Raw genomic sequence first — 16,599 nt, 5'->3', positions numbered from 1 at the left:
TCAGCACTCCTACTCTGAGATATTTTGTAAATATGGGCCTAGGTCTTTGAGCTGAGTGAGCTTGACAAAGCGAGTGTAATGACCATTAGAACAGTGATGCTTGTGTGTAAATTAACGGACCTGCGATGATCTCCCGGAGTTTGGGGTCCAGGTTGACGGTGCAGGGGAGGAACATCTCCACGTCGCGTGCCGTGAGGACGGGCGTCCTAGAGGACAGGAACACCTCGAAGCTACGGATGTCCCCGTCGATCTCCAGCAGGGGCTCTACGTCTTTGGTGGTGGGGATGTTTTTGGAGATTCTAGAGGAGAGGAAGCGAGAGTGAAAGAAGAAATTAGGACTGTTAAACGTGCTGAAGATGACACACTGAGATATTTCATCTCTCTCTAGTAGAGGCCACCGCAACGGTCATCGCTGCTCCGGCATCATGAAAAGCGAGAGATAAGTCCATTTAGTTTGGTGACTCATAGCTCCAGTTTGTTATCTGGGTCTGACAGCAGAGGAAACATGAGGAGATGACTATCAGAGGTTTGCTGCTCAGACTCATTTAGAAGCTGTGTTCAACTGGGAGTGTTCTGCAAACGGGGATGTTCAATCTTTGTTTGTAGCCTCGAAGTAAATGCACACTGAGTGTACAAAACATTACATGGATTTGACATAGACTGACCAGGTGAATCCACTTCAAAATCAGTGTAGATGAAGGGGAGGAGACAGGTTAAAGAAGGATTTTTAAGCCTCTAGACAATTGAGACATGGGTTGTGTATGTGTGCCATTCAGAGGGTGAATGGGCAAAACAAAAGATTGAAGAGCCTTTGAATAGGGTATGATAGGTGCCAGGTGCACCGGTTTGTGTTAGGAACTGCAACTGCTGGGGTTTTCACACTCAACAGTATCCTGTGTGTATCAAGAATGGTCCACCACCCAAAAGGACAACTGTGGGAAACATTGGCGTCAACATGGGCCAGTATCCCTGTTGAATGCCCCAACGAGTTGAGGCTCTTCTGAAGATAAAAGGGGGTGGTGTGCAACTCCATGTTGGGAAGGTGTTCCAAATGTTTGACATACTCCTTGTATATTTATGGAGATGATGACAACTGAACATTATCTCACAAATAGTGCATGTTCATCCATTACATACAGACAGATGTATGGTAGATGACCCAACTGCACTGTGTAAGTTATTCCACTCAACCACCAGAAAATGGTATCAGAAACATTTTCATGCTTTGCCATTTTTGCTTTTCTGGTTGGAGTTATTCAACCACTGTAAATAGCACATTATGAATGCATTCTGAGGGATGAAGTTTCCATCATCCATGTGGGCGTCAACCTTATCAGCTGAACAAACATTTTGCCTATCAATTTTCCTCTCGCCATCCCTGTCTGTCTGTGTGTGTCTCTCTTAAGCTGTGGGAAAGCACAAGCTGGGTTTGGAGGGTATTTCCCAGTGTTTTCGCCCCAAAAATGGATCGGGCAGAGGTTGGTCTTTCTGCAGTTGGATTAGCCGCTTACCACACCATTGTGCTAAACTAACTGAAGGCAGGCTGGTCTGGGCCCAGCCTTGCTGCTGCTGTTTGCTAATCACGTTACTAAGGGCCGAATCTGCTCAATTTGCGGAGGAAAAATCTTGACACAATTGAAGCTCAGATACCTTAATGCCCAGCTCTGCTGGGTAAACAGACCGGGGCTAAGACCTCGTTGTTGTTGTTGTGTGTACACACACACACACACACACACACACACACACACACACACACACACACACACACACACACACACACACACACACACACACACACACACACACACACACACACACACACACACACACACACACACAGTAGGCTAAATGCTGTAACAGAATCAGTGCCCTCTGCACCTAGAAACACGCAATCCACAAGCACGTGACCTCAGTGCGGAGATGAGTAATGATTTGCTCCAACTAGTGTTCTGGTTAGCTGTGCTACTCCACAATTGACCTGGTAGAACCCAGAAGGGTTCTTCAAAGGGTTCTCCCATGGGATAGCCTAAGAACCTTTTTAGGTTCTAGATGGAACCTTTTTTCTAAGAGTGTAAGCAGTGCACATACCTGTAGTTATGTGAAATAAGTGAGGAATAACCAATGAACATCCCCCAATATGAGTCCACATTGATACCTGGAAATAACTTAAAGGGGTAGGTAGTATATACACATTACCACATGTAACACATGGATTTGCATTAGTAGGCTTATACACAACTAAAGTCCCAATGCAAAGTTATACCTCACTTTTCTATTTTTCAAGTTATTACCTAAAACTGATTTCTGAAGTCATGCCAGAAATAACAAGCCAGCTTATTCCCTATAATGTAAACTCCAACAGAAAAGTAAACTAAAAATGTATAACTTAAAATGAAACCAACTCGATTGCACTTATGACTACTGGTTTCAATGTAATTTTCTGCTAACTTACAAGCTAACTAGCCTGCTAACTTTAGCCCTACTAGCCTGCTAACATTACGTTAGAATGTAAATACATGCTAGTGTGGCTAATAGCTAACGTTAGCCAGCTGGAACTAGCAAGGTAGCACCGGTACTCCATATGATGTTGAGAAATAGTGCATTGTGGGTAGTTCCTTAGATATCCAGGAATAAGTTAATAAATATATAAAAACGCTAAAACATAACTATGTTTGTAGTTATAGGTAACCAGATCGGAATCCAGGCTGTATCACATCCGGCCGTGATTGGGAGTCCCATAGGGCGGCGCACAATTGGCTCAGCATCGTCCGTGTTTGACCGGGGTAGTCCGTCATTGTAAATAAGAATTTGTTCATAACTAACTTGCCTAGTTAAATAAAAGGTAAAAAAAAAAAAAAAAAACGTAACATAAAAAATTAAATTAAATTGCAACTACAACTATGTTACTAAGTCTTTGACCATACTGTGTTGTTACTTTGGTGAGTAAAAACTCATGCTTCCTATCCTTTAAGGCATCAGCCCAAAACTTTTTTGTAGTTTGCCATAGTAGTGGAGTGCTGACACATAGGGTAGCGTCTGAGTCTAGCCCAAGAGGAAGTGCAGGCAGGGTGTGAAGCAGGTGGGTGAGAAAGAAGAGGAGAGCAGAACAGCTGTGCTCTGCTGGACAATGCCCCTCACTGTGCTCCATCACAACCATCTAACCAAAGGGTCAGTGCGGGCTGAAGGGAGGGACAGATGGCCATGCTAATAGTCAACTGACCTCTCACATGAGGGCCATTAGGTGGTTGCCCGTCTGTCTGTCTGTCATGAAGTACACACACACAAAACCTCTCAGACACTCTCACTAACAAAACAGTCTCAAATGCACAAAACACACTGTCCACTACCAAAAACACCTGGGAAGGTCAGTGACGATGGGGATTTCCATAGATATTTAGATTCATGGTAGTGAGGGAATGTGATTTTGATTCCATTTCCCATGCGCTGTATTAACCCGCGCTGAGAGCCTTGTGCTGTTCCAGCAGTCCAGCTGGGCTCTGTTTATTTGTGTGCACAGACGCAGACCAACAGGAGCCAGTGAGACACACACACTAGTGCAGCACTGAGGGGACTTCCTCCAGCTCTTGCAGTGTCTACACAGAGCACACACTCCCCTCCTGCCTCTAAGGAATCTTAAGTGATGCTTTGTCTTTCCTAAGAAAACCTAGATCTATTCCACATAGTTTAGGAAGATAATGCCAAAGAATTGCTAATGAATGCGGCCACGGAAACGTATTCTGAACCCTTACCCTCGGACGCCAATGTACGTTTTATTTTCACCTTTTTGGGATTGACAATTTTTTTTAAAGTATTAACTCCCTATAACACACATATTTCCAATGTATTTCACTATAACCTGTATTTGAACTAGTCAAATCTTCAGTCTCAACCCTTTGTATGGGGAGTAGAGTGGAGCATACATCTACAGAGATGCCCAGAGCTACATACATGAGTACTTAGAGGAGCCTTTTATTGACTCTGACCCATGGTGGTACCCAGCGCGCACACTGTTAACAGCATCTTCCAAAGGTGGACTGCATGGACTGCATAAAGGTATCCATCACTGTGGCACAGAGACCCCATTCCTAGCATTCACACCCCGCTGTCCAACCCGAACCTTCTGCTGGCAGCCACCAGTCAGCCGCAAAGGACTGAGTCATTCAAACATCATCCCTCTTAATAATAGTGCCCTTGTTCTGATGATAGCACAGGTCAGGAGAATCACACATGACATCACACATTGGCATGGGTTTATTATCTGGTGTAACACCATCCAACACGTTTGACCATCTACTGTACTGTGGCACATGGAGCGCTTTTTTAAGTGCCTCCGAACGTGCCAATAGGACACGTCAAGAGACAGATTTGGAGTAAATTGAGGAAGAATGCTTGGCCATGACATCAAAGTAATTGACGTTAATTTCTTCTGACATTGGCGGAGGGAGACAGGAGGGGCTTTGTTCGATTGCTATCAGTCCATCTTTCGTGAGACTGACAAGCTGGAGGATTGCGCTGTGGTGAGATCGGAAGCCGACACGTTACTTTTAAAAGGCTGGAGACAGAAATAAAGCATGTCAGGAATCCTGCAGCCGGTTTCACACAATAACCCCATTGATGGGGTCTTGCATTACAAGCACAGGCTCTTGTACACTGTCTGTTGCAGCGCCTAGCGCTTGGGAGGTTTCTGGGCTCTTCCAAATGCTAATCGATCCAAAAACTCGCTCGACAAGCCTTTCTTCTCCTCCAACACTCCCACATACTGCAGCTGACTGGAAAGAGAAGAATTCTCCCTCTATTCCTCCCCGCTCGCCTACCTCTTGCAGGCGCTGAATGTGTCACTTGACATTGCTTACATCCACCCTCTGTGTGTGGACGATGTGCAGATGACCCACAATGAGGCTCTGAGCATTTCCATAAAGGGGCCCGGAGAGAAGTGAAATGCCAACACACATTTGTTTTCGGAGGGCCATAAAGAGAATCAATGTTTGGCGCAGAAAAGAACAACAGTGGTCCGTCACAATGGCGCGCCCGGGCCTTGGCACGTTCCTCGGGACGACGGGCAGGTGGGCGAACTCGAAGAGGCTCTCTAACCAACGGCCGGACTGGCTGGCGCGTGGCCTCGCAGCGTCAACACTCCAGAGTGGGAGGATTATTGTGCTAGAGGAGTCTGCCAATCCCTCGTCTACCTGAAAACGAGAGCAAATAATGTTTTCAATTTAGATGCCGCCATGTTTCCATTTACTTAAACTGTCGTGTTTCTTTGGCCGAATTGGGCTGCAACTTCTCTCCGCTATGCCAGCGGACATTCAAACGCAACTTTGCTTTTCGTATACATCTGTGGCAAAGTTTAAGCCTGTAATTGCCATTCCTATGTATTAAGCCAGGCCTTTGTATCTAAAACGGACCGCAGAGAAATGCAGCGTAATGGGAAACATACCACTCTGATAAAAAACGCTGCAGCCTTAGAATGGCCTCGCAAAAATGGGGTTGGGATTCAGAGTTTCTCCGAAATGATTAAACTCATCTGTACACAAACCCACCCGTTCCAGACCCCCAAAAAACCTTTGCTGAACCCTTCATTCAAGGGAGCTAAACTCAATTCCTAACAAACCCTGTACAGGATATTAGAAAACTAGGCCCAGTTTGATGATTTATGTGAAAGGGAGCATTTTGAACTCCAGTCCACTGCCGAGTGTGGCTAAACAGTAATAGAATGGGGCATTCCTGACATGAATTGAGCAGAGCAGTCAGTCAACATGGGTGTTTGATGCGTGTCAGGGTTGAGACGGTATATGAGAAGTCAAACAAGTGATTCATGTAATCCGTCCAGGTAAATAAAGTTTGTTATTTTCTGTCAAAAACATGAAAACAGCCCCGACCAGTAATCCTTTACTTAACTTTATTGAGGAGGAGATACCTCAGACACAGGATGACCTGGTGATGAGACAGACAGAGTAATAAACAGAGGGAGAGAAAGAGAGAGTTCTATTTGGAGATGACCACAGATTCATTTCTGCAACTCGCCTCTATTCGCCTTCCTGTCTGGGAACGGGAGAAAGAGGAGTGGCAGCTAAGAGCAGGATTCTTAAGAAAGCTCTTAAGAAAGTTCTTTGGAACAGAGAGCTTCCAAGTTTTTAAAAACTTGTCATTCAAGAACTCGGTCCTTGATAAAGCTGATAAATCCTTAAGCTATACAGTAGCTGCATAACTATGCTCAGAATAAGAAGCCGCTTTTAAGCGGCGATGGGAAAAGACACCCATTTTTTTTTCATTGCTCGGATCAAGGGATTTCCAGAAAAGGAGTTCCCAGAAGAGTTGCCATTTTCACACACAGGCTTTGCTCGCCACACACTTCCTTTATCTCTAGTGACCATCCTTTCCTCTATGCTGGCTTGACCCTATTTGACCTTTGTGGCCCTGGGTGGCACATCAAAGCTAGAGGGGGTTCAGTGTGCCCTAGGCCCTGTGACGAGCAACACTGTCCACTTTAAAGGTCAACGATGACCCCTCGCAGCCCAGCACTGCTATTTATAATACCCCTGCCACCTTATCCCACATACGGCACAATAGAGAGGGAGGGAGATCACTGATATGTCCACAGGCACATCCAGAAAGACAGAAGCCAGCATAAACATGCTCACTCACCCTCACAAATGCTTATGGGCTCAACCACACTAGCATACAAAGTGTAGTGTAGTCAAAGCCTAGTTACAGGTAAAACCAAGCACAAAATCTGAGCAGTCTATTGCCTTATATTCTGATTATGGTTTTTAGTCTTTGATAGTCTATCCTTGATTTACAACATTTTAGATCACATGGACGTTATCCCTGCTTCAATCTGAAAACAGTCTGGTTTTCCTGTTTCAAAGTGTTTAATCCTTCAAATTCAACTTCAGCTTATGAAATAATGAAAGGGCTCTAAGTGGATTTGCTAAGAAGGAATGCTACGTAACAGACTGCTTTTCCATCACATGGCTATTATCCACCAGAGGATGTGGTAGTGGTAGGGAAACCTCTGTGTTGAGGACACACCTCAACACAGAGGCTGGGCCTGTGGACATCGGCCACAGTTCCGTACTAAATTGCATTTTTTTGAATTTTCTTCACATTTTGTTCCATAGACTCTGTGGCCATTTTGTTTGCTCTGCGGGAGCCTGGTGAAGCTCGTCTATCTCCTGCTGATTCATCCCTTAGTCACGACGGTCCAACACCTGAGGGATGTATGTAACTAACACACCCACCCGGGCCCTGGTGCTTCTCCCATCTTCACACACACAACAGATGGGTGGGTATTGCTGGACCATTGGATAAACGTGTCCATATGAGAGGCAAGGCAGAATGAAGCATCACCACTTGGACTTCCCAACACTCTCAGGCCACCTGAGAAGAAACTACCAGGTGGACACTGGACACAGCAATAACCTGGGCGTAGGCCATTCAATTAGTCACCGCTCATACACTCACAACTTTTCTGTTCAGCACTGGTAGACAAACTCTGGGATTCACTTTCAAATCATGAAATATAGCCACCATTCCCTGTAGTCGCCGGATACTATGGTGCTATGTCAATGTGCCAACAATCCTGGGTTATGAGGACACCTGACATCAATAAGGGGTATTCACATCAGCCACAATTGTAGTCCTGTAGACTTCATAATAGCCCTGTATAGAGGTCCCTTCACCCTCTCCGCTCCATCTCCGCTATCTGGAGGGCATACGGTTTGTCACAGACACTGTGTGGACTCAATAAAGAGCTCCCTATCAGAGATAGACCACACTCTATTGGGAAATAGATGGCTTTCCAGCAGCTTTATAATTTGTAGTGCTTTAGGGCCTCTTGGAAAATAACGAAGGCACTATTGAATTACAAGTTTAGTCCTTCCGCCAAAATGCCTCCTGCAGGATTTAGCTCAGGGACAATGGGCTCCCTCTGAGGGAAAAAGGCGACAAGGAGAAAAACATCTTTCTACTGCTAGCAGTGCAATCGAGATTTTACAGACAAGTCGTATACGTGCTGGAAATGCGGCATTAACAATAGCGTATAGAGGGAGAGAAGCAAAGGGACTTCATTTAAAGGCAGTAAAGTTCAAAAGTGTTCCGGGAAAAAATAATAAGCTAATCTCCTTCTGTGGCAAAGTATTTAGAAGCTTATTAGGATTTTACATAAAGAGAATCGCACACATGCGCTTTTATCTCAACACGTAATTGCGACAAAATTACAATAATTGTCCCAATTAAAGTAATCCAGAATGAACAGTATGTCATCTTAATGTTTCAGTACTTGGGAGAAGAGGCTTCCTAATTAGCCTAAATTGCCTTGCACATATTCATTTCAAGTGTCATTAGTTAGAAGTTTTGAAGCGCTCAGAGAATCGCTTGAAAGCCTGGATCCGGGCACGTCTCTGAGAGGTCAATTGTTCACTGGATGAATGCAGTGGCGGAGGATTGTGACAGCGGCAGATTGAGCGAGAGCAGAGTGGCAGAGAATGGAAGAGAGCATCAGAGTTAAATCCCTTCCTGTTAAAGACAACCAGGACCCAGGGATAGTGATGGATACTGAGGCCTCTGACCAAGCAATAATCCCTATATGGAAGTTTAAGAAACATTGTTCATGTACTGGGATGTTGTCATCTAAATTCACTGAATGAGTAAAACCAATTTTCCTATATGAAAAATACTGAATAAAAATGTACACGCAACATGTAAATTCAAAAAGAAAGGAGAACCAAGGCACTCTTCATATAATTAATTAAAATGCCTTTATTGGTATGGCATGTTCAATAGAAACACTTTGTTTTTTAAACCGACGCGTTTCGGCTGCATGGCCTTCGTCAGGGAGTACATGCAACATGTAAATTGTTGGTCCCGTATTTCATGAGCTGCAATAAAATATCCCAGAAATGCTCCATACGTGCAAAAAGCTTATTTCCCTCAAAAGTTGTGCACAAATTTGGTTACATCCCTGTTAGTGAGCATTTCTCCTTTGCCAAGATAATCCATCCACCTGACAGGTGTGATATATCGAGAAACTGATTAAACAGCATGATCATTACACAGGTGCACCTTGTGCTGGGGACAAAAGGCCACTCGAAAATGTGCAGTTCTGTCACACAACACAATGCAACAGATGTCTCAAGTTGAGGGAGCGTGCAATAGGCATGCTGACCACAGGAATGTCCATCAGATCTTTTGCCAGATAATTTAATGTTCCTTTCTCTACCATAAGCCACCAACGTCGTTTTAGAGAATTCGGCAGTATGTCCAACCGGCCTCACAACCGCAGACCACGTGTAACCAGGACAGCCCAGGACCTCCACATCCGGCTTCTTAACCTGCAGGGGTCAGACAGTTTTTCCTGTCTGTAATAAAGCCCTTTTGTGGGAAAAAACTATTTATGATTGGGTGGGCCTGGCTCCCCAGTGGGTGGGCCTATCCCCTCCCAGGCCCACCCATTGCTGCGCCCCTGCCCAGTCATGTGGAATCCATAGATTAGGTTCTAATAAATTATTTCAAACGACTGATTTCCTTCTATGAACTGTAACTCAGTAAAATCCTTGAAATTGTTGCATGTTGCGTATATATTTTTGTTCAGTATAATTAGTAGAAATGGATTGAAACATGCTCTCAGTGCAAGAGAACTGTTGTTTTGCCTTAATCCAAAAACTGAATACAGCTTTTGATTGAATAGTGTGGTGTCATGAAACAGAACGAGCCAGGGAAAGACATATGGGCGAAGGCTATATAGAGTAGTTAAGAAAAGTGTTTTTTGGTGCTTGACACGCATTCCTGGCCTTCTGTTTCCTGTGAGGGGCTGTATGTGTGTGTGTGTGTGTGTGTGTGTGTGTGTGTGTGTGTGTGTGTGTGTGTGTGTGTGTGTGTGTGTGTGTGTGTGTGTGTGTGTGTGTGTGTGTGTGTGTGTGTGTGTGTGTGTGTGTGTGTGTGTGTGTGTGTGTGTGTGTGTGTGTGTGTGTGTGTGTGTGTATGAACGTGCCTCGCTCGCGTCTCGGGGTCTGATTAATTACAGTGATCCTCAGAGGAGTGGGGGGGTGACATATGTTCCCGCGCCGCACCGCTCCTCTCCTCTGTGAGAGCTTGGAGGTGTGTGAGAGGTGTGTGTGTGGAGGGAGGGGGGGGGGGGGGGGGGGGGGGATACTACAGGGTTATCCTGGCACAGACCGGGCACCAGATGTCAGAGCAGATCCAGGACCAAGGCTCTGGCTCGGACGACCGACCAACCAACACTTTTTACGCTAAAAATCCGGTTGGAGCGCCCGAAATAGACTCCCTGAGGATCTGACTCGGCTCAAACTTCCCCACAGATCACGGCTACCGACAGCCGGAAATCTCTACTCGTGTTCTTTTGTGATCGCCAAAATAGTTTCCATTTGCTGCTTTCCGGAAGCTTGCTTTTTTTTGGTGCGATGCTGGACATAACATACCACTCTGGGGTACTGATCTGAAGATATTTATTCCTGATCTGAAACAACAACCACAGAAGCCAGCAGCTGTTATTCATCCTCGTAACGGCCAGAGGGAGCCCGATTTGCGTCTCCTTTAAAAACTGAAATGAAAAGGCTGCAGAGAACATTGCACCACAACTCACAGACTCTCAAGACTCTCATTCAATTTGCGATCTCAAGAACAATGATCCACCACCTCCATTCGAACAGTAAATCTGACAGCTATAAATACCGGCGCTCTCAAAAACACTTTTCATTTTGTTTGCGTTTCAATTTCCGTAAGTGCGTTAGGCAGGCCCTGCACACTGGCTTGCCACCCAAGGAGTAATTTGTTACGTGTTCCCTGCAGAACAAGTGAGACAAACACGTTGGCCCGGTCATGTGTGGCTGTGGTTTGGGGCTAATGTCCCCAATTCCCCTGCAGGACAATGCCATCTTTTGTTTCACACACTTTCCCCTACTTTCCCTACATTAAAGGATTGCTTGGCAGAGCTGGCCTTACCGTTAATGATAAAAGATTGCTGATGTTATTAGACAGATTATGCACATTCTGCAGCAGATTAGACTGCTTGGCCCACTTTGGCAACGGGAATAATCTGGTGCACCTCTCGCTGTGCTCTGCCAATGGCATCATGCAAGCTTCTGTGATGAAAGTTGCTAAAAACAGCTTTTGGCCATTTTGACAGCCTGTTTGTGTGATATCAAGAAGTCCGCTTTTTCCCCTTGTTCTTTCTTTTGAGAAGTCAGAGACACACGCAACATTTATAGTTTATTTTTAGTTGGAGGGACAGTGTGACAGTTTCACAGAACATTACTAATATGACTAGGCTATATAGCAAATATACTTATAGGACTATAAAATACTACTAATATCACAAATTCACTGTCTTCCAAGTACATGCTACTCTCTGTGGCTTATATGGGCTGCAACAAACCTTACTGAGTGAGAGTACTTATGCCAGAGATGTGGAATGACAGTTGACCTAGGAGTAGATGACTCACCCCCAAATACACATCAGCAGTAATCTATTCACTTATTCGACACGAAGCGCTCTAGTGTGGAGACAACTCGCAATGTCAGCAAGACAAAAGGAGTTGATCGTGAACGACAGGGAACGAAGGGCCGAGCACAACCCCCATTTAAATCCACGGAGCTGTAGCGGAGCGGGTCGAGAGCGGCACGTTCTTCTTCGTCCAACTCACTAAGGACCTATCGTGGTCGAAACACACCAACAGTCATGAAGAGAGCACAACAACCCCCCCCCCAGGAGGCTGAAAAGATTTGGCATGGGCCCTCAGATCCTCAAAAAGTTCTACAGTTCTCAGTACCACTGAGAGAATCTTGACTGGCTGTATCACCGCTTGGCATCCGACTGTAATGCGTTAAAGAGAAGTGCCTACGGCCCAGTACATCACTGTGGCCGAGCTCCCTGCCATCTAGGACCTATATACCAGGCGGTGTCAGAGGAAAGCCCTAAAAATTGGCAAAAACTCCACCTACACAAGTCATAGACTGTTCTCTCTGCTACGGTACGGCAAACGGTACTGGAGCACCAAGTCTGGGACCAAAAGGCTCCTGAACAGCTTCTACCCCCAAGCCATAAGAGTGCTGAACAGTTAATGAAATGGCTACCCAGACTTTCTGCATTAACCCCCTTATTTTTTACTCTCTTGCACTGACTCTATGCACACTCACTGGATTCTACCCACACACTCACACTCACACAAAACACACATGCATATTGACGCAACACACACATCCCCTCGAACACTCTTCACGCGGACTTCTTGATATCACACAAACATGCTGTTCAGCATCTATCCTGATTGCCTAGTCACTTTTACCCCGACCTACATGCACATATTACCTCAACTACCCCATACCTATGCACATTGACTTGGTACCGGTACTCGTTGTATTTAGCCTCGGTATTGATATTTTATTGTGCGTTACCATTTCCTTCCTTTTTACCTCTGCATTGTTGGGAAAGGGCTCCCAAGTAAGCGTTTCATGGTAAAATCTACACCCGTTGTAATCAGCACGTGACAAATAAAATTTGAATTTTGATCATTTTGAACTGAGCATCACACTTCCCCAACAACCTCCCAGTCGTGTGGATTTCCGACAACACTGTCACGCTATTTACACGTCAGAGAAAACTGACAAACCCTCCACGGGGGGGGAAAGATGGCAGTAAAGACAGTTGTCTACGGTCTAATCGAATAACCTACAGTATCTAAATCGCTGTGGTCTGACACAAACATTGTACAGTAATTGGTAGTTGAGCGGAAGAGGAGATAGCAAAGGCGTGCTTGGTTGGGTTTCAGTCGAGAGAGGGGATCCACGCCGTGTTGACCTGGCAACAAGGCGAACATTAAAAGAAGCAGCTATCTGTTCCTCAAGTGCACATTTACCAGGCAGACAGGGGCCTGAGGTTGATGTGAGCCAAGTGATTGTCGAGAAAGACAGGCAGTGTGACTCACCCGGCTATAAAAAAAAAATTGGGGCCCAAGCTCACGTGATCAAGAGAGAGAGAAGGACATAGAGAGAGAAGAGCGAGAGAAAGAGAAGGGCAGAAAGAAGGACAAGGAGAGCGAGAGAAAGAGGAGAGAGAGAAATACAGAGACAAATAGGAGAGAAAAAGAGCGAGAAAGAGGAGAGAAAAAAGAGGAAGACAGCGAGAGAAGGAGAAAGATAAGGACAGAGAGAAAGAAAGAGGGGGAGAGAGAGAGCGCGAAAGAGGAGGAGAGAGAGCGAAAGAGAAGGAGAGAGAAAGAGGAGGAGAGAGAGAAAGAAAGAAAGAAAGAAAGAAAGAGAAAAAGAGGAGGAGAGAGAGAGAGAGAGGAGGAAAGAGGGAGAAAGAGAAAGACAAGAAGAGAAGGACAGAGAGAGCAAGAAAGGAGAGAGAAAGAAGCACAGAAACAATGAGAGAAAGAGGAGAACGAAAGAGGAGGACAGAGAAAGAGAAAAATGAAAGAAGGAGTGAGAGAAAGACAGAAAGAAAAAGAAAGAAAGAAGGACAAGGAGAGCGAGAGAAAGAGGAGAGAGAGAAATACAGAGACAAATAGGAGAGAAAAAGAGCGAGAAAGAGGAGAGAAAAAAGAGGAAGACAGCGAGAGAAGGAGAAAGATAAGGACAGAGAGAAAGAAAGAGGGGGAGAGAGAGAGCGCGAAAGAGGAGGAGAGAGAGCGAAAGAGAAGGAGAGAGAAAGAGGAGGAGAGAGAGAGAGAAAGAAAGAAAGAAAGAAAGAGAAAAAGAGGAGGAGAGAGAGAGAGAGAGGAGGAAAGAGGGAGAAAGAGAAAGACAAGAAGAGAAGGACAGAGAGAGCAAGAAAGGAGAGAGAAAGAAGCACAGAAACAATGAGAGAAAGAGGAGAACGAAAGAGGAGGACAGAGAAAGAGAAAAATGAAAGAAGGAGTGAGAGAAAGACAGAAAGAAAAAGAAAGAAAGAGCGAGAAGGAGCAAAAGAGGAGGAGAGAAAGAGGAGAGAGAGAAAAAGAGAGAGCGAGAGAAAGAGGAGCAGAGAGAGAAAAAGAGAGAGCGAGAGAAAAAGAGGAGAGAGAGAAGGAGAGAGAGAGAGAGAGAAGGAGAGAAGGAGAGAAAGAGGAGGAGAGAGAGAGAGAAAGAGGAGGAGAGAGAAAAAGAGGAGGAGAGAGAGAGAGAAAGAGGAGGAGAGAGAGAGGAAAAAGAGGAGGAGAGAGAGAAAAAGAGGAGGAGAGAGAGAGAAAAAGAGGAGGAGAGAGAGAGAAAAAGAGGAGGAGAGAGAGAGAAAAAGAGGAGGAGAGAGAGAGAAAGAGGAGGAGAGAGAAAGAGAGAGAGGGAGGGAGAAAAAGAGAAAGAGGGAGAGAGAGAGAAAGAGGGGGAGAGAGAGAAAGAGGAGGAGAGAGAGAAAGAGGAGGAGAGAGAGAGAGAGGAGGAGAGAGAGAAAAAGAGAAAGAGGAGGAGAGAGAGAAAACAGGGAGGAGAGAGAGAAAGAGGACAGAGAGAGGAGGAGAGAAAGAGGAGGAGAGAGAGAAAGAGGACAGAGAGAGGAGGAGAGAAAGAGGAGGAGAGAGAGAAAGAGGAGGAGAGAGAGAGAAAAAGAGGAGAGAGAAAAAGAGGAGAGAGAGAGAAAAAGAGGAGAGAGAGAGAAAAAGAGGAGAGAGAGAGAGAAGAGAGAGAGAGAGAGAGAGAGAAGAGAGAAAGAGGAGAGAGAGAGAGAGAGAGAAAGAGGAGGAGAGAAAGAGAGAGAGAGAAAGAGAAGAGAGAAAGAGGAGGAGGAGCGAGAGAGAGAGCGAGAGGAGGAGGAGAGAGAGAGAGAGGGAGGGAGAAAAAGAGAAAGAGGGAGAGAGAGAGAAAGAGGGGGAGAGAGAGAAAGAGGAGGAGAGAGAGAAAGAGGAGGAGAGAGAGAGAGAGGAGGAGAGAGAGAAAAAGAGAAAGAGGAGGAGAGAGAGAAAACAGGGAGGAGAGAGAGAAAGAGGACAGAGAGAGGAGGAGAGAAAGAGGAGGAGAGAGAGAAAGAGGACAGAGAGAGGAGGAGAGAAAGAGGAGGAGAGAGAGAAAGAGGAGGAGAGAGAGAGAAAAAGAGGAGAGAGAAAAAGAGGAGAGAGAGAGAAAAAGAGGAGAGAGAGAGAGAAGAGAGAGAGAGAGAGAAGAGAGAAAGAGGAGAGAGAGAGAGAGAGAGAAAGAGGAGGAGAGAAAGAGAGAGAGAGAAAGAGAAGAGAGAAAGAGGAGGAGGAGCGAGAGAGAGAGCGAGAGGAGGAGGAGAGAGAGAGAGAAAGAGGAGAGAGAGAGAAAGAGGAGGAGAGAGAGAAAGAGGAGGAGAGAGAGAAAGAGGAGGAGAGAGAGAAAGAGGAGGAGAGAGAAAGAGGAGAGAGAGAGAGCGAGAGAGAGAGAGAGAGAAAGAGAGAGAGAGAGGAGGAGAGGGAGAAAACGAGAGAGAGAGAAAAAGAAAGAGAGAGAGAGAGAGAGAGAGAAAGAGAGAGGAGGAGAGGGAGAGAGAGAGAGAAAAAGAGAGAGAAAAAGAGAGAAAAAGAGAGAGTAAAAGAGAGAAAAAGATAGAAAAGAGAGAGAGAGAGAGGGAAAAGGAGAGAGAGAGAGAGAGAAAAGGAGAGAGAGAGAAAGAAAAGGAGAGAGGGAGAAAAAGAGAGAGAGAGAGAGAGAGAGAGAGAGAGAGAGAGAGAGAATTATCAAGATTATCTAACATAAAAATGTTAAACGGGGCCGAGACTCATGTGGAATCATCATTTGGCATAAGCAGGACTTGGCACTGAATGAAATGAAAAAAGGTACCAGTCACATTTGGCTAAAACTTAACAAAGGTACAATCTATTGTGACAATGACGTATACATATGCGCAGCTTATGCTCCTCCTTCAGATTCATCATATAATGATGATCAGTTTTTTGACAATCTCCAGACAGAAATCATTACATTTCAGGCAGAAGGTAAAGTGCTTCTTTGTAGAGATTTCAATGCAAGAACAGGTTCTGAGCCTGACTACACTGATGCGGGAGGTAACCACCACATATTTGGTCACCCCTCCTTGTACAGTAGCCCTATTATGAATAATAGAAACAGTCCTGACCAAATACTGAACAAAAATGGGAAGGAGTTAGTGCATCTCTGTCGAGCCTTAGGCCTGTACATGCTTAATGGTAGAATCAGAGGGGACTCTTTAGGTCAGTTTACTTACTGCTCAGCTCTTGGGACAAGTGTAGTCGATTATGCCATTACGGACATTGACCCCTCCTCCATTAGTGCATTCACTGTCAGACCAGACACCATTGTCAGATCACAGTCAGATCAACGTGTTTTTGAAGAAATTAACCGGCAATATTTATTCAAAAAAACTGCCCAATAAACTCTACAACATCAACCAATCGTACAGATGGGCTCCAAACAGTGCAGAGAGATTCATTGAAACATTGAACTCAAATGAAATGATGAACTCTATACAGTTTTTCAATAACTCACAATACCAAAACAATAAAGATGGTGTCAATTCGGCTACTCTAAACATCAACTGCATATTCCAAAAAGCAGCATCGAAAGCAAATTTGAGAAAACCAAAGAAATGCAACATCAGAAACAAAAAACAAAATGTTTCTGACAAATGGTTTGATAATGAATGTAAAAGAATTAGAAAACGCTTAAGAC

At 45.0% G+C, this 16,599-nt stretch overlaps 1 protein-coding gene across 6 annotated transcripts in view; it reads right to left on the bottom strand.

Annotated features, from left to right (window-relative positions):
• The window catches only part of kidins220a (kinase D-interacting substrate 220a), a 90,826-nt gene that overhangs the window by 22,928 nt on the left and 51,299 nt on the right, over positions 1 to 16,599 (bottom strand). For all 6 annotated transcript variants that reach the window (XM_055864295.1, XM_055864296.1, XM_055864297.1 and 3 more), the window contains exon 24: positions 121 to 299. In XM_055864295.1, the coding sequence (XP_055720270.1) occupies positions 121 to 299 (179 nt within the window). The remainder of the gene's footprint in view (positions 1 to 120; positions 300 to 16,599) is intronic.

The sequence above is a fragment of the Salvelinus fontinalis genome, chromosome 16, assembly GCF_029448725.1.
Source record: "Salvelinus fontinalis isolate EN_2023a chromosome 16, ASM2944872v1, whole genome shotgun sequence".
Classification (NCBI taxonomy): Eukaryota; Metazoa; Chordata; class Actinopteri; order Salmoniformes; family Salmonidae; genus Salvelinus; species Salvelinus fontinalis.
Note: the sequence above shows the minus strand (reverse complement) of the source record. Positions and strands in the feature narration are given on the sequence as shown.